The 27,485-nt window shown below is 35.9% G+C and overlaps 2 protein-coding genes and 1 non-coding gene across 3 annotated transcripts; 2 read left to right on the top strand and 1 right to left on the bottom strand.

Annotated features, from left to right (window-relative positions):
- Positions 1-13,446: 13,446 nt before the first annotated feature.
- On the top strand, positions 13,447-15,136 carry LOC107917311 (receptor-like protein Cf-9). The gene is made up of 2 exons (XM_016846674.1): positions 13,447-14,369; positions 14,452-15,136. The coding sequence occupies exons 1-2, from the start codon at positions 13,447-13,449 to the stop codon at positions 15,134-15,136; spliced, it is 1,608 nt and encodes a 535-aa protein (XP_016702163.1).
- A 95-nt stretch (positions 15,137-15,231) lies between these two features.
- On the top strand, positions 15,232-16,076 carry LOC107917312 (receptor-like protein 54). Its single transcript, XM_016846676.1, has 2 exons — positions 15,232-15,406; positions 15,514-16,076. Exons 1-2 carry the CDS (start codon positions 15,232-15,234, stop codon positions 16,074-16,076), a joined length of 738 nt encoding a protein of 245 aa, XP_016702165.1.
- A 7,504-nt stretch (positions 16,077-23,580) lies between these two features.
- LOC121207851 (small nucleolar RNA R71) lies at positions 23,581-23,687 on the bottom strand. Its single transcript, XR_005902965.1, has one exon. It is a non-coding gene; the product is annotated as a small nucleolar RNA R71 (small nucleolar RNA).
- Positions 23,688-27,485: the final 3,798 nt, after the last annotated feature.

Below are 27,485 nucleotides of genomic sequence, written 5' to 3'. Positions count from 1 at the left end.
TAAGCTTTAATTTCATGTCTCATTCAGCCTCTAATTCAAATCCATAAATTTATGGTGATTTTCTAAAGTCACATTACTGCTGCTGTCCTGAGCAGGTTTATCACAATTTTACTCTTCTGACATATCCTTTTAGCACTTCATAATATCATATCCATTTGGCAACATATCATATCAATAACTTACCTATACTTCATAATAGCCATTAGGCCATATGCATAAAAATTTACAATAGAGTTATGATTCTTTTAATATGTGCTTGACATATCATACTCAATCACATTATAGGCTTTAATACTTAAAACTTACCTCGGATATACTTGAACGGTTGCGGAAAGGCTACTCAATTACCTTCTCTTTTCCCCTATCCAACTTCGACCCTATTTGCTCTTGAGCTTAATATAAAACAAATAGATTTATTTAATTACTTAACCAATATCATTTACTATTTAATCACTTATCAAATAGGCAATTTAATTTAATACATGTATATCATATAGTTAAGCTACAAATGACCTTAATAACTAGTTATTTAAACACCATATATATATTCCCTACTCATGCACAACCGAACACATTATTAGGCTACAATTATTCAATACTACAATTATAGCATTATCATATAAATAAACCCATAATGACCTAATATACTTTCTTGTCGAACCACAATTAAGGCACAAACTAATCATTTCAATGTAAGATACAATCACATACATTGTCATTGCATCCATTTCATAATAATTAGTACCCACTCGAATATGTATATATTTTTTCATTTTAGCAAAAACACATTCCCAACTAAAGCATTACTCAAACCGATTCATTTACCCAAGTATCTCATGCACTTACACAACAAACAAAATTTTCAAATTGAGCTAATTACATGACCGATTATACCTCATAACTATCATCATTATCAAACCATTTCCAACACATTTAACACTTTGAAAGACACCCAATCAACCCATAACCGAATGCATCATTTCAAACCAATAACAAATATTAATTCATGGGCTATGAAAGGAGCTTAACAATTAACTCAAATTCACATAAATTATCAAGAAATAAAAACAAACATACCTCTAATTAGAAACACCAAGGCCGAATATCCAAGAACCTTTTGTTTTACTTGTTCTTTAAATTTCGGCAAAAATGAAAGAAGAATGGATGAAAACTTTGTTTTTCTCACCTTATTCATGACTTAGAATCACCGAATGGTTGCTCCCTCTCTCCCTCTTAGAATCGGCCAAGAAGAAACAAGAATAAAGACTTGTTTCTTTCACCCCTTTCCTTCTTTTCTTTACTTTATTTCTAACCTTTTATTTTATTCCATCCTCCATACTAATATGGCACCTAGTTAATTAAAGTTAATATAAAATTCACACTTGATTATACAATTTGTAGCATGGCCGACCACTACCTATAGTTTGGCTAATTTGACATGCAAGGACAAGCACTTTCCCACATATACTAATAGGCCACTTTAGCACTTGCCTAGCATATTTCTAAATTGTCTCACATAAGTCCCTACTAATAATTTTCACATACACTGACCAAATTGAAGTATGAAACTATCACACAAGCATTTACTCACATCATAAACACAGAATATAACCCTTAATTATTTATAAGACTCGGTTTCGTGGTCCCGAAACCAATTTCCGACTAGGGTCACTTTAGGGGTGTCACAATGAGATTTTCTTAAGATTCATAAGTGTTTCTATACGTAAAGTCAGTGGCTTGCCCTTTTCCCAAGTTTTCCCCCAAAATAAAACTCTTGCTCTCTTGCTCTTTCTCCACCGTCCGAAAGCGCTTGAGGTTAGTCTTTCTTCTTCTTTTTTAAATTTATTTGTTTGCTTCGTCAATGTTCTTGTCTCGGTCTGTAATGATGCTCGAATCTCTTTTGAAATTTAAGCAACCGTCCACTGAAAGAAGGTTTCACACTGTTGCTTTCGACTTGAAAATGGCGGTTGATTTATCTATATTTCTGCTCCATTACATGATCGGGAACTTAAGGGTTCTTGCTTTAGGGTTTTTCTATCGTTTAATTTTGGGATAACTGATGAGTATGTTTAAGGGATGAGAGAAAAGAATTTGAAAGAAACAAGAAAGATCAATATTTATTTAATATATTTAATTCTAAGCTGTCCGACTAAGAATGTTTTATGGTCTTTTTTCTTCTTAATTTTAGTTTCCCATGATCTCTGATTTTAATTTTTCAGGAAAGAAAGTAATGTTCTTTTTTTATTCCATTGTTCATAGATTTAGGGTTAATTTCCGTACAGCTGGAAAGATTTACAGTTTTAATTGAGAATTAGAAGTCTGGGCTTGTAAGTGATATTTCTTTACACCTTCATACTTTAGATCGTAGGTAGAAATAATGTGCATGATGAAGATGAGTTAAATTTAAGGTCTATTGAGAACTGCTTTGATTTGGAATGGATAGGTGCTACTCGGAATTGGCGGTCTGCTTAAATATATCTGCAGTATCTTACTAGATACTATCACTGCGTACTGTTCACTGTTATCATACGACAGAGGGTCTTATGACTCTTTTTCCTATTTTTTCTGCAGAGCCGGTATTATAGATCTCCTGAAGTTCTTCTTGGATATCAGCATCCTTTTGACATGAATTTGTAGCCTTCTTTTCTATTTATTGGTTTTGCTTACTGCCTTTGTCTTTTGGTGGACCATGCTGGTATGGACTTGAACTTCAGTGGAATAACTTCAGCAGAACATTGTTTGATCAATTGAATCCTGAGGTTTAAAATGACCTTTGGAGTTTAGTCCACAAAGTTCTAGTCCAGCACTCTATATTAGTCACATCTTCTGTGGATTAAACCTTGAAAGGTTCATCTTTGTATTTCTATATGAAGATCTTTTTGGAGCAATGACGTAGAAGATTCATATTGCTATTCTTTTTAGCATGCTGCTACTACCTAAATTAGTCATGTTTCAAGCCTTTGGCAGTAATAATTAGAAAATGCCTATTTAAAATATTCAGTTCTTGTGATTCATTATTGTCTTTGATGATTATATTCCCTAATTCTAATTTTTGTCTTTGGTCTTGATCGTTAGTTCTAGTTTGAACCTTGACCACTTGATTAGATATACAACAGCTATTGACATGTGGTCCTTTGGCTGCATAGTTGCTGAACTCTTTCTTAGGCTGCCATTATTCCCAGGTGCTTCAGAATTTGATCTTCTAAGGCGAATGGTTTAAATTCTTGGGTATGCCTCTTGCTTTGATGGTCATACATATCTCTGGCTAACAATTTGTCAGTATTTCTAGGCATTATTTTCTTGCGACTGATTTTATGTATAGCTTTTCTTTGGTTGATCTTATAACCGAGCAGATCTTATTGTGTCCAAATAGGAGAATTTCACTTATCATTAAATAAGCGCATGCAATTATCAAATTTCATACTCACTCTGTCTCTTATTTTTTTGTCTATCTTAGAAATTCCAGGATTCAAGGCAGTGTGTATCTAATGCTTTGACAAGTTTGTAGGCATTCATACTAAAAATTTCCCTTATGCTAAACAAAAATGTATAAGGAAAGAGAAACAAAAATTTGCATTGATTTTTCAGATCACTAATATTTTTTCAACATTACAAATTGAAAGTTCAGTCTATCTCTCTCTCTTCAGTTTCTTTTGTTCTACATAAAAGTATCATTATGACAAGTCAGATCCTCTAAGATGATTCCTCTATTGAATTGGCAAGATAGGCATTAATACTTATGAACGAGATCTGTGCCTTATAAGGGGTGAGTTAATGCTGCATTTTAGGATCAACGTGAATAATGTATTTCTTGTATATAAGAACCTTGAAGGATGTGCTAGAATTTTCAATGTCCTTAAGGCTCTGCTTGGTATGGAGGATGGAAAAGAGTGAGGAATGCTTAAGGTACAAAGTAAGAATATGGTTATGAATCTTAACCAATGAAATTTACGAAAACAAAATAAAATTTTGTCCAAAATAAAATTTTGTCCAAAATAAAATTTTCATGCTTACGAAAACAAGTAAATAGAGAAAATTCCAATGAAATATGCTTTTTACTGAAATTGCATTAGAACTTCTGCTAATATGTGCTCATCTAGCTGAGTTAATTCATAAAAGTTCAAAATATCTTTAAGACCCTTCCTACTTGATTTTCTTGAACTATGTTTGATCAGTTGCTGTTTCTTAGTTGTTCTGCTATTTTCTTGCATTCAATATAAATATTATGTTGCTTATTATTTTCTTATTCTTCATGCGTACTTCTTTTTGAAAGGTTTTGTACAAACTTTCATTTTCATCTTGTTTTAACTTATCCTAAACCAACCTGGTTACATTTAGATATAATTAAAATTTGTTTTTAGCACTCATTAGTCATTTCTCATTCAGATAGTCATATCTTTGCACTTGTTACGAACAACCTTTTATATGTGGTTATCATGTAGAAAGCAGCCCCCTGATTATGTTCTAAAGGAGGCAAAGGCAAAAAACACAAGTAAGTTCTTCAAGTGCGCCGGGAGAATCCTATAGGGAATAGTGAAGTTTGTGGTAGAAGTGCTTACCAAGTATTAATAGAAGAAGAATATGAAGCCGTAAGAAATTTCTAGTGACTAGTTCTTGTTCATTTACATGTTGCATCTCTTGTCAAGTTTTTCATCTGATATAATTGTTGCTTGTTTCTGTTCAGAGGGAGTTAAAAAAACCGTTGATTGGAAAAGAGTATTTCAATCATAAGAATCTTGAAGCAGTAGTTACATGCTATCCTTACCTGAAAAACTTGCCTAAAGAAGATATCATTAAAGGTTAGCATCTAACTTCAACATTGAATGTACAGCTTGGAGTGGTGAGAAAATTTTTCTAGTGTGTACTCTGTGGATAACTTACTAAAGCTGCTGCATAATAAATCTATCACAGAGGGTCAGATACGATTGGCTTTGATTGATTTCTTGAGGGGACTAGTTGAGTTTGATCCGGCAAAACGGTGGTCACCTTTCCAGGTAGTTGAAATTTCCCATGAGCACTTCTTATCATGCTATTCCAACTAAGTATGAAGAAACATTAGAGCTTTAACATCATTGTGCAGGCTTCCAAACACCCTTTTGTTACCGGGGAACCTTTCACACGCCCATATAAGCTTCCCCTGAGACCCCTCACTTGGTAAGGGACTTACGCATGCAGCTCTGCAATTGAAGAAGATTGAACCTTATGTCATAAATCATAGATTTCTATTTGTATTTTGTTAGATTTCTGGTGTAGTATGATAAGTGCGGTATTTTGTTTGGCGGGATGTATTTATATCATAGATTATTCTTCTTCTCAATATTTTGATAATGAATTTTAATTTTTTTTTATATTTTTCAGGACATTTACAATAATTTATAATATATATTTTTTAAATTTTTATGACCTTTAGCGGCGTTTTTTCAAATAAACGCCGCAAAATTTAGCGGCGCCATCTATAGAGACGTTTTTTGCGGCGCTTGCAAAAACGCCGCGAATAGTTTTAGTGGCGCTTAAAAGCGCCGCTAAAGGCCTAAAAAAACGCCACTAAAAGTCAGTTTTGCTGTAGTGACAATTTTAATAAGAATGAAGAAAACATGTCTGATAGTGATGTGTGTGGTAGTAATTAGTAATGCATCTAAAAGAGTTAATTTAGATGGTTTAAACATGGATGGTATAGAAGTAGATGAACTGTGTAATAGTGATGATTTTGGGAGGTTAGATAGTGCACATAGATCTGACTCAGATGGCCAAAATTGGCTTGAGTTCAACCTAGATAATGACATGAGTAATCCTAGACTTAAGGTTGGAATGTTAATTAAGTTTAAAGACAGTCTAAAAGAAGCTGCGAAGTAGTATGGTAGGTTGAATAGTTCTTTTATTAAGTTTCCCAAAAATGATTTAAAAAGGCTAAAGGCAGTCTGCAGTGAAAAATGTTCTTGGTTCATATGGGCTTCTAGGCTAAAACCTAATGACCCTACTGACTAGACTTGGCAAATTAGGAGTTCAAACCCTAACCATACTTATTCTAAAGTCTATAAAAATAAGAATGTAACCTTAGCTTGGATAGGTGAACATTATAAAGAAAATTCATTGTTGATCCTGATTATTCTTTAAAATCATTACAACAAGATGTGAAAAGAGATTTTTGTTGCTTAGTCTCACTAACCAAATGTAGGAGGGCTAAAATTAGGGTATTCGAATTAGTTGAAGGAACTCATAAGGCTCAATATGAGAAGATTTATGATTATTTTTGGAGGTTAGGACCCAAAATGAGAGAACAACAACAATCTGTTATTTGGATAACAGGTTGTTACAAAGGATGTATGTCTGTCTGCAGGCATACAAAGATGGCTATAAGGCTAGTTGTAGAAGGATAGTAGGTTTAGATGGATGTTTCTTGAAAGAGTACTATGGTGACCACTTGCTTGCAGCTGTTGGGATAGATGTAAATAATGACATCTATCCTCTTGCACATGCTGCTGTCGAAAGTAAAAACCAAGCATCATGGCTTTGGTTCTTAAAGTTGCTTACAATAGACTTGGAAATTGTGAGCTCGTACCAGATATCTTTTATGTCTGACAAACAAAAGGTAAAACTCCATTTATTTATTCTTTTATGTTGTTTCTATTAGGTTTGTCAAAGAATTAAACTATTTTTTTCTAATTGCAGGGACTTGTAGAAGCAATATGTATGTTGTTTCCTAATGTAAGAACAAGACAATATGTTAGGCACCTACATGCCAATTTCAAGAAGGCTGGTTTCCGAACAAAAGAATTGAAAGATTTACTTTGGAAAGCTGCCAAAGCAAGCACTACAAAGGGAGTATGAGGATGGCATGGATGAATTGAGGAAAACCAATCACCATGATTATGATTGGTTGATGGAAAAGAACCCTATGATTGGTTGAAGGAAAAGAGCCCTACTCACTGGTCAAGGTCTTCCTTCTTAATTAGGAGCCATTCTGACATGTTGGTGAATACCTTTTCCGAATCATTTAACAAGGTAAACCCCTATGTTTTATGTTTCTTATTAATCATTAGCAATTCACTAATCATTTATGTTGTTTACTGATAGATGATACTGGAAGCAAGAGGGAAACATATTTTGACCATGATCGAAACAATAAGGACCAAGATTATGTTGCTTATTGTCAAGAAGAAAGAAGAAGCTGACAAATGGAAAGGAATGTTGTGTCCAAAGATCAAGAAAAATATGGATGTAAATATAAAAGACTCATTAAGGTAAAGATTCTTTCTGATGCCTATATTCTAACTTCATGTTGCTGATCACATGCTATTTTAGTGAATGTTTTTTAATATACATGCATTGATTATTGGTGTGTTGACTATTTTTTAATATGCATGCAGTGATTGTCGGTGTGTTGCCTTTTTTTAATATACATGCAGTGAGTATTTTTTTTATAATATGCATGTTGGTGGGGCTATTTTTTTAGGGGTGTGTGTATCATTGTTGGTGGGGCTATGTTTTTTTGGGTGTGTGTATCATTGTTAGTGAGGCTGTTCACAATGTTGTTTTAGTGATTATGTTTTAAATAAGCATGCTGACTGTTTTTTAGGTGTGTTCCATCACATGCCAGTGGGGACAAGTATCAGGTTGAATGTGGTCTAGGCAGCCAACATATGGTGGACTTAGTTGAGAATTCCTGCTCCTGTAGGAATTAGGATCTCACTGGCATCCCTTGCATGCATGCATTAGCTGCATTCATTTAAAAGAAGAGTTCTCCGAGACCTATGTACAACCCTGGTATACCAAGCAAACCCAGTTTCAAATTTACTCCAACTTTGTAAGTCTAGTAAGGGGTCCTAAACAATGGGCCTCTTTGTCAAACATGCTACCAATATTGCCTCCTCCACTAAGAAGGTCACTTGGCAAATCTATTAAGGTGAGAAGGAAAAAACTTGATGAACCACAAACAATAGAAAGGTTGAGCAAGAGAGGGGTGGAGATAAAGTGCATTAAATGCAAAAGAGTAGGCCACAAAAAGAGGAGTTGCAAAGGGGAAGTTGGCCAAAACATTCTAGTAAGTCATTTGCCTTAAGTTAAGTTACAGTACACTTCTATTTATGAATTTGTTTGTTTTTCAGATTTCTCTTGTCCTTGTAGGTTAAAAGATATAAAGTTGGTGTCCCAACTCAGCAACAGACTACCCCAAATCAGCAAGAGGGTACCTCAACTCAACAGGCTAACCTAACTCAGTTACCTACTGCCCCAACTCATCAACAAGCTGCCCTAAGACAAAAGCTCCCATTCAAGAGAAAACCAACCACTGTTAGATAGATGCCTTCTACTCAAGAGTCATCCATGACAGACCATTGATGATAATGTGAACAGACTGCATTTTGTTAACTTTTTGAAAATGTGTAAATTTTCCTGCTACTGATTTATTAACTTAGGCATATAAGTTTTTTGTAAATTTGCCTATGATTGCTACTGTTGATAAACTTAGGCATAGTCACTAAATTTTTTTGTAAATTTCCCTACAATTCACATCTGTTCAATTATGGTGAATTGTAGGAAAATTTGGCAATATTTTGCCCCTCATTCCTTTTGTAAACGGTTTGGCGTTTTCACCTTAATATATAAGCATTGATCCATGCTATTTGTTATCTCTTCTCTTCTAGCATATGTTTCTTTTTTCCATCTGTTATCTTTTCTAGCAAATGTGTGACTATTGAGAAATGTGTGAGAATTGAAAATTGAGAAATATATATGTTTTTTCCATCTGTTACTCTTGCATAGGTTTTTTTTCCATCTATTGTCTTTTTCTGATATATGAGTATTGAGAAATACAAATGAAATGAGCTGGTTAGCCATGTATACCAGTAGCCATGTATAATACTTGTTCTAGCAATTTGTAAACAAGAACATGAGCTGGTTAGCCATGTATACCAACAGTCATTTATAACATATGTTAAGCAACAAAAATATTCCAAAATAATTTGTAATCAACAAAAATATCCCATTTCAAGTCTTTCAAGTGTTTGTAAACAACAACATGAGCTGGTTAGCCATGTATACCAGCAGTCATGTATCACATATGTTAAGAAACAATATACCAGCAGCCATGTATACCAACATAAGCAACAATTTACCAGCAACAAAATTACAAAACATAAGCTGGTTTTCAATGAACAAAAGATGATTTTTAAGCTTTTAAAAACAACAAAATAGTTACAATTACAAGCATCAATAACCAGGTTCTTCTCTCCCTCTTCCTTGCATCCTCCAATGTCCTCACTTTTTTCAGAAGACCCAACAACACAGTTCTTAAATGGGGCGTCAATGGTGGATCAAACCAGTTGAAAAATTGACATGGTTTTCGAAATCGACTGTCGAATTTCTTACACCCAAAAACCTCCTACCTGGATTGTCATTGGACCAAGACGTATTTAATTTGGCTGGGTTTTCACAATGGCACACCAGAATCACTTCAGGCATCTCTATTTTTCTTCTTCTCCTTCTTCTTCTTCTCCTCCTCCTCCTCCTCCTCTTCCTCTTCTTCTTCTATTATTTTTTTCTAACCCTAAAATAGTGCTTCAACAGACTGATAAAGTTAGACTAACCGGCCAGCTGGATTGCTATTGGACGCCGTTACTTGCCATGTCACTTTTCCATGACGTCTGTGACGGAAAACAGTAAAAGGGTCTGTTTTGTAACTTTTTGAAAGTTGAGTGATTGAAATGAAACCTAGGTGACTGTTTTGTCAGCTACCCCAAAGTTGGGTGATTGTTGGTGTAATTAACCTTTATAACAATAATGTATCTTATTGCATATTCTTTCACATTTTCCTTCTACAAGAAACATAATGAAATCTGGTCCAAAATATTTTACCTTTTTAATCCTCTTACTTCTTCTTAATTCTTGACAAGATTCATCATTATTATGAATTTATTCCAATGTAATCTTATTCTCATATGAAGAATAAATCAATAGTTGTGGCTGTAATTGTCTTGAAATAGAATTAAATCTATTTTCATAAAAAATAACATATCTTGATTGAATAATAGTATTAATTGAAATTGAATAATTTTTTTCAATTACCATGAACCTATATGCCTTGCTATTACGTGCATATCCTATAAATATGCATTCAATTCCTCTTTCACCTAACTTTTTACATTTAGGTGTTGGAACTTTGACAATAGCTCTACAACCCCAAACCTTCAAATAATTAATGTTTGATTTCCTTTTTTTCCTTTGTTCATAGGGGGTTCTTTTAGTATCATTATTAGTAACTCTATTCAATATATGACAAGTTGTTAGAACAGTTTCTCCCCAAAAACCTTGTCCATGACCTGAATATGATAACATGGAATTTACCATTTCAGTCAAGACTCTATTTTTCCTTTCAGTTACACTGTTTTGTTGTGGTGTGTAAGGGGATGAAACTTGATGGATAAATCTAGTGGATTCAAAATAACTTGGATTATAGTATTCTCCACCTCTATCCGATCTTAAGCACTTGATAAATAATTCACACTGAAGATCAACTTCAGATTTATAAACTTTAAATTTATCAAGCGCTTTATTTTTTGAATGCAATAAATATACATAACAATATCTAGAACAATCATCAATAAAAGTAACAAAATATTTCTTTCCACCTAATGTAGGAGTATTATGCATGTTACATAAATCACTAAGTATCAAACCAAGCAATTTTGTTTTCCTTTTAACCTTAGGGAAAGGGTTTCTTGTATTTTAGTCAACATACATGCATTGTATTTTTCAATATTATTATTAAAAGTAGAATTAAATCTAACTTATACATGTCATTCAATTTTTTATAATTCAAATAACCTAATCTATAATGCCATAAATAAAAAGATTCAACCATATAAGCAGAAATAGTATTTTTATTATTATTAATAATATTAAGTTTAAACATACTCTCATACATATACCCTTTCCCTACAAAAATTCCTCCCTTAGACGAGATAAATTTATCTCCCTCAAAAACTAGTTTGAAACCAAACTTATTCAACAGACTTCTAGACACTAAATTCTTCCTAACTTCTGGTACATAATATACATCATTTAAGGTTAAAACTTTTCTAGAAGTGAATTGTAGTTCAACAGACACTTTGCCTTTGATTGCTGTGGTGGAAAAATTTCCCATGTACAAGACATTGTCATTTTCACATTGTGTGAACTTTGTGAACATGCTTTTGTCTTTATACACATGTTTGGTTTCTTCGGTATCAATCCACCATGTATTATCACCTTATGCCATATTAATTTCAGATATCATTGCAACGAACTTTTCATTATTATCAGCCTTAGAAGATAATTTCTTCTCTAAAAATCGACATTCATTCATGAAATGTCCTAGCTTATCACAATGATAGCATGAGCTCTTTTGTTTCTTTTTGAACTTAGGTGCTTTATCAGTTTGTTTGAACTTTCTCTTGAATGGTTTAGTAGTCTGTACTTCCTCCGCCACATGCACTTTGGCATTTTCAGAATTTAGATTCTGATCTTGCTTTCGATATTCTTCTTCAATACGAAGATGATTTGCCAAAGTCTCAAGAGATATTTCCTCTTTATTATGTTTTAGATTTCTTTTAAAGTCTTTCCAAGATGGATGAAGTTTGTCTATTATGGAGGATACAACAATCATTTTATCCATTTTTATATCATATTGCTTAAATTGATTCAACGTCTTTTCAATATCATGAAATTGTTACATAACAGAACGGCTATCAACCATTTCATAATTATTGAAACGACTGACAAGAAATTACTTATTTGTAACATCTTTGGTATTGTATCTTGTTTCCAATTTGTCCCATAATTCTTTAGCGGTGACCTTATTTTGGTAGGTGTCGAACAAACCATCAGATAAACCATTCAATATATGGCCCGTGCACATGTAATCATCATTGTCCCATTTTTGCCTTTCTCGGGTTGCAACAACAAATTTGTTTTCATTCTCTTCAGGTCTTGGAGTGTTTAAAACATAAGCAATCATCAAAGTTGATAATAAGAAGTGCATCTTTTTCTGCCTTCGTCGGAAATTGTCACTATCTAACCGATCACGTTTGACAAAGTTGGCGGGCAATTCCCTTAGTGTTCCACTTTCATGTGTTGTTGTAGTCACCATGAAATATAACCTTAAAATTGTTAGTACAAATCTTCTGTGAGGAAAATCTCGAACAGAAAAAGAAGAAATAGGACAAGGCTCCAAGGCATGTATTAAGCCACTATCTTTAAGGTTATATTCGCCCCAATCTATCTTCGGTGTGCAAATGAGTTCCAAACAAATTAACCTCGAGGATACAATGAAGCTAATGACTATTTGCATTTTGCACTGACGAGAATAGTCCACTAAGCATTAAGTAATATAACAAGAAACTCAATTTCTACAAAGAATTTCTGCAGTAACTCTTTATAGAATAATCTGATAATATTAGAAAATGAGGAAGGATAGAAGAACTTTTAGAACTTGTTGGTATGATTTCCAAATGAAATCTTATTCCTATTTATAAGAATTTTCATGTCTCTTCATAGAGACATCTTTCAATAGGAGTCTTTATGAATAAAAAAATAATTATTATTATTCATTTAATTTTATAACTATTCAAATAATATTGTTTGAATAGTTATAATTCTTTTTTAAAAATCAAATGATATAACTTTTGACCAATGACCAAAAAATTTATCTTTTAATTAATTACATAATTATTAAAATACTATAAATATTTAAAAATATACCAACATTATATACTATTAGATTTAAACTTTTTAGTCAAGTACACAATCTTTGTTTATTATTTGATGCTTAATTGCTTATGTACTATTTAATACCCAAAAATCATATTGTAAAAAATAATGGATGGAAATGCTGGCTCCAATACTATACAAAGCCGACAACATTGACCACACCCTACCACTCTTTTCTTCCCCTCGTCTTTTGCCATAATTCTTTTCTTGCTCATTAATGAATTTCATTATCATTCAACAACTATAAAGAAAAGTAGAAATAATATTATTGAAAAGGAATAACCACAAATTCTAAATATAAATCATAAAACAGACATGTATAATATTAAAAAAATTTTAAAAGAATAAGTGACTAATTTTTGCTTTTGAGTATTGAGTAGTAATTTTGTTGTACAAGTTTTTAGCGTAAAAAATGTGATTTCCTATATTACATCTTGTTTTTTCTGGTGAATTTATATATCGACTTGCAATTGAGGTATCTGAAAACAGACCAAATGTGTGTTGTCTATCCTTTCTCAACACTTTGTTGCCCAACAATAGTCAACCTTCTTCTACTATTATTGTTTCTTCATTTGACTTTTCTTTTCTTTTTTATTTTTAATTACTTTTTATACAAATTTGAAGACTTACTATTATAAATATTCATGCTCATCGGTCTTAATACTCTTAACCATCGCATTATACGTCCCTGGAATTACCATGATGGGATACCATTCCCCTACCTTCTGTCTATTACTTTGTTCCCATTTCGTATCAGTTTTATGTTCTTCTCCTTCACCAACACATTTGTGCTCTCCTAACCAAAGTGCTGCCTTGCTCCAATTCAAAACCCACTTTTCCATTAACCAAACTGCATCTAAAAATTGTGAATATTCTAATCCTAAGGCTAAGACCACCTCATTGAAGAAGGGTATAGATTGTTGCTTATGGGATGGAGTGAGTTGTGACAACATCACCGGTGAAGTCATCAGCCTTGACCTCAGTTGCAGTTGCCTTTCTAGCACATTCCCTTCCAACACCACCTTTTTCCTCCTTTCAAGTTTGCAGAGGCTGGATTTATCCTTCAATGATTTCAGGAAATCCGAAATTTCCTCCAACTTCGGTCGCTTTCCAAGCTCAACACATCTTGACCTTTCCTATTCATGGTTTTCAGGTCTTGTTCCCTACGAAATCTCCTATCTCTCCAATTTAGTTTCACTGCATCTTTCCTACCGTCCAACTACGGATCTCATTGGCTTTCAAGCGCCTGGACCAATTTTGAAACTTGAAAAATTCGCTGTAAACGAAATAGTGCGGAACTTGACAAAGGTAAGGGAGATTTATTTGGATGGAATAGACATGTCATCCATTGATCCTAATTCCTTCGTCAATCTTTCTTACTCTCTCACATCTCTTAGTCTTTTTGGTTGTCATTTGCGGGGAAAATTGCCAGACAACATTTTCAAACTTCCCAACATCGAGTACCTGAGATTGGATGAAAACCCTAAACTCACTGGTCAGTTTCCAAAATCCAATTGGAGCAGTCCCCTTGTTAGTTTGAGTGCATCCGAAGCGTCTTTTTCTGGAGAATTGCCTCAAATAATTTGGCGATTTAAAGTCTTTAATGGTTTTGGCTCTATTGTTTAGTAACTTCTCTGGATCAATTCCTCGATCACTAGGAAATCTATCTCAGCTAGACTCCTTATACCTTTCATTTAACTATTTTAGTGGTAAGATTCCATCTTCACTTACAAACCCCGCAAAACTGAGCATTCTTACCCTTAATGATAACCAATTAGAGGGCTTTCTTCCTGATAACCAAAATGCATTTCCAAATCTAGCCCTTCTTGATTTATCTAATAATTTACTCAGTGGTACAACACCATCTTGGCTTTATACCATTCCTCGTTTACTTTATTTAAATCTTGGAAACAATCAATTCAATGGTCATATCAGTGAATTCCAAAACAGACTTCTAATTAAAATAATATTGAAAGATAACAGCTTTCGTGGTCCTATTCCAAGCTCAATTTCTAAACTTGTGGACCTCACTTCCCTTGATTTATCGTCGAATGAGCTAAACGGTACAATAAGTTTGAACATGTTCTCAGAGCTTCAAAATCTCAAAAAGCTTGACGTATTTGACCTCCACTCCAATTTTATTGAAGGTGATCTCCCAAAATTACCCCCTAACATCAGATTCCTATCAGTCTCAAACAATAGTTTAGTCGGAACGTTGTCTGGTATTTGCAATATGAAGTTTATTGAGATTCTCGATTTGTCTTATAATGATTTCAGTGGAATCATCCCACAATGCATCGGAAGCTTTAGCCAGAGTCTTTCATCGTTGAACTTGAAGATGAATAAGCTCCATGGAGCCATTACTCGATTTTTGCTAAGGGATGTGCTTTAAAGAATCTGAACTTGAATAGCAATCATTTGGAAGGGCCGTTGACACCTTCAATCACCAACTGCAAAGAGCTGCAAGTTCTAGATGCTCGCAACAACATGGTAAATGATAGCTTTCCTTATTGGATCGAGGCATTATCAGAGTTGCAAGTTCTTGTACTCCGTTCCAACAGATTCCATGGTCCAATAACGGCTGCTACGAGTCCTCGGTCTCTTCTGAAATTGCGAATAGTTGATCTCTCCTGCAACAACTTTTTTGTCCCTCTGCCAACCGGTTACATAAAAAATTTCAAAAGAATGATCAATATTATTGACGATGGCAAAGGTGTGACATACATGGGGGAAAGAAATTACTTGTATATGATTATTCTGTTGCTATAGCTGTTAAAGGGTTTGAGATTGAATTGGTGAAGATTTTAACTATTTTCACAAGCATTGATCTCTCATGCAACAACTTTGAAGGACAGATTCCAAGAGACATCGGAGAGCTTAGTTCGCTACGAGGTCTCAGTCTTTCTCATAACAATCTCGTTGGGCATATACCATCTTCACTTAGAAACATGACTAGGCTTGAATGGTTGGATCTTTCGTCCAATAAGTTGAGTGGGCAAATTCCAACGGGATTGCTAGATTTGACCTTCCTTTCCTCCTTCAACGTTTCATGTAATCAACTTGTTGGACCCATACCAAAAGGCAAGCAGTTCAACACTTTTGAATATGGTTCGTACCAAGGAAATCTGGGATTATGTGGCGTTCCACTCTCTAGAGGATGCAACAACAACGTGTTAGGAAAACCACCTCCTGCACCGTGGATGAACTCTCACGAAGACGATGGCTCAAAGCTTGAATTTGGGTGGAAAGTTGTTGCGATCGGTTATGGATTTGGATTCATATTTAGAGCGGCAATGGGATGTGGTTGTCTTAGAACCGGTGTTGGAGTTTGAGTGTACTTTAACCGAGTAAAGTAAGAGTTGCAAACAGAGCACCAGCAGCAACGTATTATACCCGAATAAAATATGAAGGAAAAATGCTTGAAGTTCAAGCTTTTAGCTACTGTCAAGAATGAAGAACAGAACTTAGAATTTTTTAGAAGGCAAAGAAAGATGGAGCATATGGAAGAAAATCTGATGATTTCATTCATTTGAAACATTGGCTTAAAGCCATTACATGTACCAGTCATTTGGCTGGTCAAAAGATTAACAAATCCTTTACCTAAACACTACCTAACTCCACTAATTACATAGGGACTAGGTGATTTTGCTTGCAAACATAAACAAAGCTGGTGATCAGCTCTATCACCATCAAATTACATCAAACATAAACTAAACTAAGTTCAAAATGAACTAGATTACAAAAGCATAGTTAAACGGTAACAAAATGTAACTGAGACGGAAAAGAAGCATCAACCCCTTCAGTTGCATGTATTTTACCCGGGTAACTTGTATGTATGAATTCTTGCACATACTTTACCCGGATAACATAAGTACATTAATTTTCACGTGCTTGAATCTGCATGGGCTGCATGGGAACTAACTTCAACACTCCTCCTTAGTTTCCATGCTTGTAACACCTAGCTGCTTTCTCAGTTTTATAAACCTTGACACACCAAGGGCCTTTGTGAAGATATCAACAACTTGTTCCTCTGAATTGCAATGAATCAGATCCACCTCTGGAGCTTGTTCCATCTCCCTTATCACATGTAACTTGATGCTGAAGTGCTTCGTTCTGCCATGGAAGACAGGATTCTTTGCAATTGCAACAGCAGACTTGTTGTCACAAAAGATCTCTGTTGCTTCCCTTTGATGTAGGTTAAGATCAGCTAGAATTTTTCTCAGCCATATGGCTTGATTTACAGCATTTGCAACTGCAACATATTCAGCTTCTGCTGTTGATTGAGCCACAATCAATTATTTCTTTGAGCTCCAACAAAACATGGTTGAGCCAAGGGTAAAAGCATATCCAGAGGTGCTTTTCATATCATCACTTGAACCAGCCCAGTCACTATCGGTATAGCCTTTCAACTTCAAGGTTTCAGCTTCTTCAAAATTGCATGGCTCCACTATGGCAACTTGTGCTCTTTCATAAATTTCAGCCAAAGGTCTAGTGCCTCTGACTGGCATGTCATCAATGTCCATTTCAGGACTAACTAGATTAGGTTCAGCATGATCAGCCATCAGCTCTTCAGAAACAGCCTCTGGCTCATTCTTTTCCCAATTCCAGCATCCTTTTTCATCGAAGATCACATCTTTGCTTACATGAATTTTGTTTGTTAAAAGGTCCAAAATCCTGTAGCCCTTCTTAACCATACTATACCCGGCTAAAATACCAGGAACAGCTCTTTTGGATAACTTATCCCTCTTTACAGCTGGTATTTGGCTGTAACATAGGCAACCAAAGACTTTCATATGAGCCAATGATGGCTTGAACCCGAACCAGGCTTCAAAAGGTGTCTTGTGAGCAAGGGCTTTGGTTGGAAGCCTATTCTGAATGTAGACAGCAGTGTTGACAGCTTCAGCCCATATGGTCTTAGGCAAATTTTTCTCAAACAATAAGCATCTGGCCATATTCATCAAGCTCCTGTTCTTCCTTTCACTTACACCATTTTGTTGAGGTGTATAAGTGTTGGTGAGCTGGTGTCTAATGCCAGCTTCATCACAGAAGATATTAAACCCGGATGAAGTATACTCTGTTCCATTATCAGACCTAAGGGTCTTGAGTTTACAGCCTGTTTCAGTTTCTGCTGCAACTTTAAATTTCTGGAATATTGAGAGTACTTCATACTTACTCCGGTGAAAGTATGCCCAACAATACCTCGAGTAATCATCAATAAATAAAATAAAGTATCTGCTTCCATTTAAAGATTCAGTCTTCATAGGACCACACACATCTGTGTGTACAAGCTGCAGCTTCTCAGAGGCTCTCCATGCTTGATTTGTAGGAAATGACAATCTTGCTTGTTTTCCCAATTGACAGACTTCACATACCTCTTCTTCTTCAACAGAGTTGGTGAAGTTTTCAACCAAGTCTTCACTGATCATCTGAGTCATCGATCTGAAGTTGGCATGCCCAAGCCTTTGGTGCCAAAGCTTGGAGTCTTCAGAAGAAACAACTTAGGCATTATCAAAGCCTTTATTCCAGTCCACAACAAAGCTCTTTTCTGTCATGGCTACTGACATGAGCATGGATCTACTTGGATCACTAATCTGACATTCATTTCCTTTGAACACCACTGTATAGCCTTTTTCAACTAACTGAGCTATACTTAATAGGTTTCTGTCAATTTCAGGAACTAACAAAACATTTGAAATGATTTTGTTACCTGTTGGAGTGTGAATAACCACATCTCCCTTTCCTTCTGCCATGATAAAGTGGCCATTGCCAACTTTAACTTGTGTTTTACAGCTTCTGTCTAAGGACTTGAAAATAGCTGCATCTGGTGACATATGGTTGGTGCAGCCACTGTCAAGGAGCCAACCATTTGAGTCTTTCTTCTGAGCAGCTGAGTAGGAGACTGCAAAGACTTGCTCCTCATTATCACTGCCTTCTTTAGCTACCCGAGCTTCAGCCTTGTATTGTTGGTTTTGGCCAGGTCTACCTTTTTCTTTGCAGACCCTTTCAATATGGCCTTTCTTTTTGCAGTGTTGACACACAGCATCTGGTCTGAACCAGCATCTGGCCTCTGGATGACCAGGTCTTTTGCAAAATCTGCAGACTCGATCTCCTCCTCTTGCAGCATTAGGCTTAGTCCTGTTTTTCCAGTTCTTCTTGCCCTTATAGGCAGTGGTAGTTGAGGTTGCTTTAACTTTGGCTTGAAAAGCTCCCTCCTGGTGCTCCTCCATTCTACTGGCTCTCCTTTGTTCCTGAGCATAAAGAGCATTAATGAGCTCTGTTAGAGAGATGGTTGCCAGGTCTCTTGAATCCTCCAAGGATGAGATCTTTGCCTTATATCTTCCAGGCAATGTTGAAAGCACCTTCTCCACAATTCTTGCCTCATTGAACTGTTCTCCTAGCAATCTTATGCTGTTGACCACAGCCATTATCCTGTCTGAGTACTGCTTCACTGTCTCTTCTTTCTTCATTTTGAGATTTTCAAAGTCTCTTCTCAAGTTTAGTAACTGTTGCTGCCTAGTTCTTTCAGTGCCTTGGAACTCCTCCTTGAGCTTGTCCCAGGCCTGCTTGGGAGTCTCACAAGCCATGATTCTGGTGAAAATAACATCAGAAACACAGTTTTGAATGCATGACATGGCCTTGTGCCTTTTGGTCCTCTCATCTGCATGTTGTCTGATTTGAGCCACTGTTGGGTTGGCCCTGAGTGGAGCTGGCTCAGCATCTGTGTTGACAACTTCCCACAGATCGAAGGCCTGCAGGTAAGTCCTCATCTTAACCTGCCATATGTGGAACCCTTCAACATTAAAGACTGGTGGTGCAGCAGGAGAAAAGCCTGATGAAGCCACTTAATTTTCAACAACAGGTCCTCTAAGATGAAAGCTATTGATACCAATTGTTGGAGTTTGAGTGTACTTTAACCGGGTAAAGTAAGAGTTGTAAACAGAGCACCAGCAGCAATGTATTATACCCGGATAAAATATGAAGGAAAAATGCTTGAAGTTCAAGCTTTTAGCTACTGTCAAGAATGAAGAACAGAACTTAGAAGTTTTTAGAAGGCAAAGAAAGATGGAGCATATGGAAGAAAATCTGATGATTTCATTCATTTGAAACATTGGCTTAAAGCCATTACATATACCAGTCATTTGGCTGGTCAAAAGATTAACAAATCCTTTACCTAAACACTACCTAACTCCACTAGTTACATAGGGACTAGGTGATTTTGCTTGCAAACATAAACAAAGCTGGTGATCAGCTCTATCACCATCAAATTACATCAAACATAAACTAAACTAAGTTCAAAATGAACTAGATTACAAAAGCATAGTTAAACGGTAACAAAATGTAACTGAGACGGAAAAGAAGCATCAACCCCTTCAGTTGCATGTATTTTACCCGGGTAACTTGTGTGTATGAATTCTTGCACATACTTTACTCGGATAACATAAGTGCATTAATTTTCACGTGCTTGAATCTGCATGGGCTGCATGGGAACTAACTTCAACAACCGGTAAGCCCAAATGGTTCGTGACCTTGTTTGAAGCTCGAAGACGAAGAAGGTGATCATCCTCCAAAGCTAAGCTGGTTTGAGCAATTCAATAATGCTGTCAACGCTTGAACGTTGTGATAAACTTTTGTTTTCCTAAATTCGGTCGGGTTTGTTTGTTTGTTGTTATGTTGATGTTGATGATGATTTTGATTGGGCTTTATTAGATTTATATTTTGGTCATAGAGATGCAAGGTGCAAGTTTATTAGAATTTTCAGCAAAGATTTAAGTTTACTTTTGGGTTAACCAGTTGTTCTTGTTGGTGTTTAGAACAAAGCTCAGCAAGCAGAACAGGAAACTTGTTCAACAAGCCTCGTGACTTGGTGAAGAAATTTGCTTGAGAACAAGAACAGAACAAAAAAACAAGAAAACAATGGAGCATATATGAATAAAATCAGATGGATTTCATTAAGAGAGAACATTGGCATATTGCCATTAAATTTATCAGTCATTGACTGAGCAAAAAAGTCAAAATTTTCACCTAATGCTTATCTAATGCCACTAATTACATGGAAAATAGGTAAATAACTTGTACAAATGAACAAAGCTGATTTATCAACTCAATCACCACCTAATTACATCAATCATCAAACAAACATAGTTCTAACTAAACTAGAATTCATTACATTAACCAAAGAAACAAAATGAAACAAAGATGAACAACAGCACTTGCCTCGACAGCTTGCAACCTTGGCATGAACTGCTTGGACTGCTTGCTGGTGTAGGAGCTACATGGAAGGCCACTTTCTAACACTCCTCCTTGGTTTCTGGAAACACAAAAATTTATATATACTTTTTCATACCAAATTTTTCTTAAATTCATGCAAATCCGGTTAAATTCTTGTCGAAAAATAATTAAATATTATAAATCATGTTAAAAATATGAAAATGGTGAATTTATTTAATTTTATACTTAATTTTGATTAATTTTGACTATTTTCGACAGATTCACGCAAAGGGCGAAAATTGACTCAGCTGAGACTGTTGAAAGCACAAAATCGAGAAGCAATTTGAAGTATCGAGGCACTTTAATTTCTAGCCTAAGACGGTCCAGAAATGTGTATTAATTCATAATTTAATTAATTTTAATTTATTCCCCATTTAATTTGGGTTAAATAAATTATTTTTAATTAATTATGGAGAAAGGGTCCAGTTGAACCGCACTGGTCGAACCAAATTGAGTGAACCGAACCAGCCACTAAATGGGTAGCCCAGAACCGTCCATATGCTGACCCAAATCAGCATTTTAGATGATTAAATATGCTTGCAAAAAGGCCCTCAAAAGACTTCTAAATTTTATTCAAACCCCACCTTAATTTATGGCTTTGTAGATTTGCCCCAAGCTTAAAATAGCAAAGTTGAAACTCTCAACTTTTCCATGTGTGTGGCCGGCCAAGGGAGGGCTCTTTGGCTGCTGGAATTTTCTATTTTTAGCAGCAACAATCAGCTATAAAGGCCACCCCTTGCTGATCATTCAAAGCATCTCTCACTTCACATCATTCTCTTATTCCCTCTCTCACTTTCCTCTCATTTTTTCCATTTCGTTCCCTCTTGTTCAAGTGCCGATTTCTTCTCTTGGGAAAGAGGCTCTCATTAGCCATTTGGAGCAGCAATTTAGGTGTTCATAAGCCACCTTGATAGCCAAGGCCAACGAAGTACGAAGAGTGGAGCAACTAGTCAAGCCACGGAGAAACACGGATTTGCTTCTTGTTCCCTATCTCTTTAAATTTTATTGTTGTTTTGACGAACATGGTTATGAATATTTATGCCATTGAAATGGTCATTTTAATCAATTCAGCTTAAATTATGTTTGTGTTGGGTTGATTATATTCTACCTACTTGAATTGTTAAAATTGTGTTTATGTTGTTATAAGCCTCGGTAAGATGCTTGATTAAGTAAAATCATGCCTAAGTTATTCTTACGCTACGACTGTGGGGTAACTAATGAATTAATTATTTAAACGGATTGCAATTGTAATTAATTGACACAGTACTTAATCAGTGCATGTTTATTCAACTAAGGTAGCTGAAGGTTAAATTAGCAATGTATCTGGCGATATTATTGCCTTGCATAACTTGCAAAATTATTGTGATTAAATTGTTTCAAGGTAGGGATGCCTTGTTACTTCACATAGTCTTTTATATGCTTATTAGATTTTATTAATCGGTTGAATTGACATAGGGATATGCAAGAGATTGGTTCAATTTAATGAGTATGTATGTGCAATAACATGTTTGCTTACTAGAATCTATTTAGTCGGTTGAATTGACATAGGGATATGTCAAGAGATGGATGGATTCTTGTATGTAAATTTGTTCATAAGTTAGCAAATTATCGGGTTGTTGTGAATTTATTCGTAACAATGTAAACATGAGTTTAATAATTCTAAGTTAAAGAAATATAATTAATCCAACACAAGTATGTTACATTGATTAAATCTTATTTGAAATCGTGCACTAGAACTCTTTTGGTTATTTTAATTATTTACTTAGTTTTTAAATAGTTTTTTATCATCTTTCAAAATCAAATTATTTTTACCTCACCCAAGTGTCTTACAAATACTTTCATAAGTAATTCTTTTTACAGTCCCTGTGGGTACGATAACTCGACATTTACTTTTCGCTTTATTACTTGTTACGATTGTGTACACTTGCACATTTTTCTGTCGTTCCAAGTTTTTGGCACCGTTGTCGGGGACTGTTTTAAAAAAAGTCATTATTTGTGAATTTGTTAGTCATACATTTTGGTTTATTTTTCTGTTTAATCTTTAACTTAATTATTTTTTCTTTGATAATTCAGGTGTTTATGAGTATTGACCAGATTATTGACTTAGTCCCTGTAGACCCTGAGATAGAACTAACCTTTCGATAGCAAAGAAGACAAGCGAATCAAAGAAGGACTGAAAGAATGAAATTCGAGAATATGAATCAAGGAAATGGAGCAAACCTTGCTTAAAATCTTATCCTTATTGCTAACGATAGGGATAGAGCCTTAAGACAATATGTCGTGCCAGTATTTAACAATCTTAATCCGGGCATTAGGAGACCCGAAATCGAGGCACAACAATTCGAGCTGAAGCTAGTCATGTTCCAGATGCTTCAAACAGTGGAGGTGAGTGACTCTTTCAAATTAGCTTGAGTTACCGAAGATGCATTACGATTGAAGCTATTCCTGTACTCACTAAGGGACAGAGGTCAAGCTTGGTTGAATTCATTGCCACCAAAACTAATCTCTACATGGCGAGAGTTAGCTGAAAGATTTCTCATAAAGTATTTCCCGCCTAGCAAGAATGCTAAGTTGAGGAACGAGATCACTGCCTTCCAACAAATGGATGATGAATCCTTGTATGAGGCATGGGAATGATACAGAGAGCTATTACAGAAATGCCTTCACCATGGAATCCCACATTGCATCCAACTTGAGACATTTTATAATTGTCTCAATGTTCAGACGAGGATGGTAGTGGACGCTTCTGCTAACAGTGCTCTCCTTTCTAAGTCTTATAATGAGGCTTACGAAATCATCGAGAGGATCGCCAGTAATAATTATCAATGGCCAACCAATTGAGCCGCGTCAGGAAGATGAGTCGCTGAAATACATGAAGTGGACGCTCTCACTTCACTCGCATCTCAGGTATCTTCAATTTCCTCAATGCTTAAGAATCTTACTTCTAATGAGTCTAATAGTTTTGTAGCCCAACCACCTCACCAATTTGAGGGTATAGCCTGTGTTTATTGTGGGGAGAGACATTTGTTCGAAGAATGTCCATCAAACCCCGAATCCGTATATTACATGGGTAATTAGAACCAAAATCGAGGAAGGCAAGGACTGCAATCCAACTTCTACAACTCATCGTGGCGAAACCACCCGAATTTTTCCTGGAGTAACCAAGGGGCTGGAACCAGTAACAACAACGTCCAACCTAGACCAACTCAGCTACCTAGTTTTTCCCAACAAGTTCAGAAACCAGCTTAGGCTGAATCATCCAATAGCTTAGAGAGTTTATTGAAGGCATACATGGCGAAGAATGATGCCTTAATTCAAAGCCAAGCAGCTACATTGAAGAATCTAGAAAACCAAATGGGCCAGCTTGCTACAGAATTCAAGAACCGACCACAAGGTGCTTTATCTAGTGATACAGAGAATCTAAGAAACCGGGGAAGGAACATTGTAAAGCATTGACATCGAGGAGCGGAAAGACAGTAGAGCCCAATACTATCGAAGTTGAAAAGGAGCCAGCTGATGCTCAAGACTCAGAGAAAGTTCAACCGAGTGTTGAAATTTCAGTTTCACAAGAACCAAAATCTGCAAAACCCGACAAGGTAATTCTAGAACCAGCTAATTCTGATCAACTAACAACTCCGTTAAATACAAAATTACCGCAGAAAACGAACCAACCAGTTTCAGTAAAGAAACCACCACCACCCTACCCTCAAAGACTTCAAAAGCAAAAGCAGGAGATTCAATTCAAGAAATTTCTAGACGAACTCAACCAACTTCACATCAACATCCCGTTGGTTGAAGCACTTGAGCAAATGCCAAACTACATCAAATTCATGAAGGATATCCTGTCCAAAAAATGAAAACTCAGAGAATTTGAGACGGTAGCTCTAACGAAGGAATACAATGCATATATTCAAGACAAACTACCCTCAAAGCTGAAGGATCCTGGATGTTTTACCATACCTTTCAACATTGGAGCAACATATTGTGGTAAGGCATTATGTGATTTAAGTACAAGTATAAACTTGATGCCTATGTCAATATTTAGAAAGTTGGGAATACATGAAGTCAGACCTACTACGGTTACACTTCAACTAGCAGATCGGTCCTTAGCACATCCAGAAGGAAAAATCGAGGACGTAATGGTACATGTAGATAAATTTATCTTTCCTGTTGATTTTGTTATCCTAGATTTTGAAGTAGACAAAGAAGTGCCGATTATCCTAGGAAGACCATTCTTAGCAACCGGAAAGACCCTTATCGATGTGCAGAAGGGCAAACTTACGATGCGTGTTCAGGATGATCAGGTAACATTTAATGTTTTTAAGTCTATGTGATTTCCTGACACAATTGATAATTGTTCTGCATTATTCGATTTAGAGGATTTAATAGTGAAAAAGGAGCTCAACTATGTTGAAGATCCATTGGAACAAATTCTGACATCAGATCCTCCAAATGATGAAGAGGAGGAGGAATATTTAGCTTTGTTAGAAGCTGATCAAAGGGGGTTTAATCCGTAATCTCGCTTTGAATCTTTGGAGTTAGAGAAAAGGGAGTATGCCCAACCAAAAGCGTCAATCAAGGAGCCACCTAAATTAGAACTGAAAGTACTACCCTCACATTTGAAATATTTTTATTTAGGTAACACGTCTACTTTGCCTGTGATTGTTTCAGTAGAATTAACTACTGAGCAAGAAGAAAAACTCATCTTGGTGTTGAAACAATTCAAGAAGGCTATCGGATGGACCATAGCCGATATCCGTAGTATTAGTCCAACTATATGTATGCACAAGATTATCCTAGAAAATGGCGAAAAGGGGACGATTGATGGACAACGAAGACTGAACCCCATCATGAAGGATGTGGTGAAAAAAGAGATTATCAAGTGGTTAGATGCAGGTATCATTTATCCCACCTCAAACAGTTCATGGGTAAGTCCGGTCCAGTGCGTGCCAAAGAAGGGAGGTATCATAGTTGTAAAAAATGAGAACAATGTGTTGATACCAACTAGAAAAGTTACAGGATGGAGGATTTGCATCGATTACTGGAAACTGAACAAGGCGACTAGGAAAGATCACTTCCTTTTACCGTTCTTGGACCAGATGCTGGATAGACTCTCGAGGCGAGACTATTACTGTTTTCTCGATGGATACTTGGGGTATAATCAGATTACAGTAGCACCAGAAGATCAGTACAAGACAACGTTCACCTGCCCGTACGGTACATTTGCATTTAGACGCATGCCATTTGGTTTATGTAATGCACCTGCTACATTTCAAAGATGTATGATGTCTATTTTTACTGACATGGTTGAAAAATACTTGGAAGTTTTTATGGATGACTTTTTAGTGTTCGGAGATACTTACGATGATTGCTTAGCCAATCTATCTAAGGTACTAAGACGATGCGAGGAAACAAACCTAGTACTTAACTGGGAAAAGTGTCATTTCATGGTACGAGAAGGAATTGTTCTAGGGCATCGGATAACGAGACATGGAATCGAGGTAGACAAAGAAAAGGTAGATGTTATTGAGAAGATTCCACCTCCAACATCTGTAAAGGGTGTTAGGAGCTTCTTGGGTCATGTCGGATTCTATCGAAGATTTATCAAGGACTTCTCCAAAATTGCTAAACCCTTATGCAAATTATTGGAGAAGCACACGACATTCAAGTTCGATGATGCATGCTTAAAGGCTTTCAAGGATTTGAAGAGTTGATTAGCTACGGCACCCATAATTGTCACACCAGACTGGGATTTGCCATTTGAATTAATGTGTGACGCAAGCGACTTTGCGATAGGAGCTGTCATGGGCCAACGAAGGAACAAAGTTTTTCATCTCATCTACTATACAAGCCGGACTCTTACAAGAGCTCAACTGAACTATACGGTAACAAAAAAAGAGCTACTAGCTATTGTATTTGCTTTTAACAAGTTTCGATCTTATATTGTAGGTACCAAAGTAACTGTTTATACGGACTACTCGGCAATCAAGTACTTACTTGCCAAGAAAGATGCTAAGCCGAGATTGATCCAGTGGGTGCTTCTACTTCAAGAGTTTGATCTAGAAATTCAAGATCGAAAGGGAGTAGAAAACCAAGCAATAGATCATTTGTCCAGATTGAAGCCGCAAGAAGGGAATTCTCCTAATATACCGATTCAGGAAACATTCCCAGATGAACACATACTGAAGGTAAGTCATGTCCACAGTAACCCTTAGTTTGCTGATATTGCTAACTATTTAGCTTGTGGTTTGATGCAAATTGATAAGACTTATCAACAAAGGAGAAAGTTTCTTCATGATGTTAAGTACTATTTCTAGGAAGAGCCATATTTGTTTAAAAGGTGTGCAGATCAGATGATCAGGAGATGTGTGGTAGAAGATGTAGTACAAAAGATTTTATACCATTGTCACTCAGCTCCGAGTAGGGGACACTTCGGAGGTACTCGTACGTCAGCCAAAGTATTGCAAGCCGGA

This window comes from Gossypium hirsutum, chromosome A01, assembly GCF_007990345.1.
Source record: "Gossypium hirsutum isolate 1008001.06 chromosome A01, Gossypium_hirsutum_v2.1, whole genome shotgun sequence".
Taxonomy (NCBI): Eukaryota; Viridiplantae; Streptophyta; class Magnoliopsida; order Malvales; family Malvaceae; genus Gossypium; species Gossypium hirsutum.
The sequence above is the reverse complement of the archived record's forward strand: the minus strand, read 5'-3'. Positions and strand labels throughout refer to the sequence as shown.

Excerpts from the sequence above, each read along its gene's own strand:
- LOC107917311 (XM_016846674.1), top strand. The coding sequence starts at position 13,447 with ATGGGATACCATTCCCCTACCTTCTGTCTATTACTTTGTTCCCATTTC. Across the intron at positions 14,370-14,451 it reads GGTTTTGGCTCTATTGTTTA|TGGTAAGATTCCATCTTCAC; the intron begins GTAACTTCTCTG and ends TAACTATTTTAG.
- LOC107917312 (XM_016846676.1), top strand. The coding sequence starts at position 15,232 with ATGGTAAATGATAGCTTTCCTTATTGGATCGAGGCATTATCAGAGTTG. Across the intron at positions 15,407-15,513 it reads TTTTGTCCCTCTGCCAACCG|CTGTTAAAGGGTTTGAGATT; the intron begins GTTACATAAAAA and ends CTGTTGCTATAG.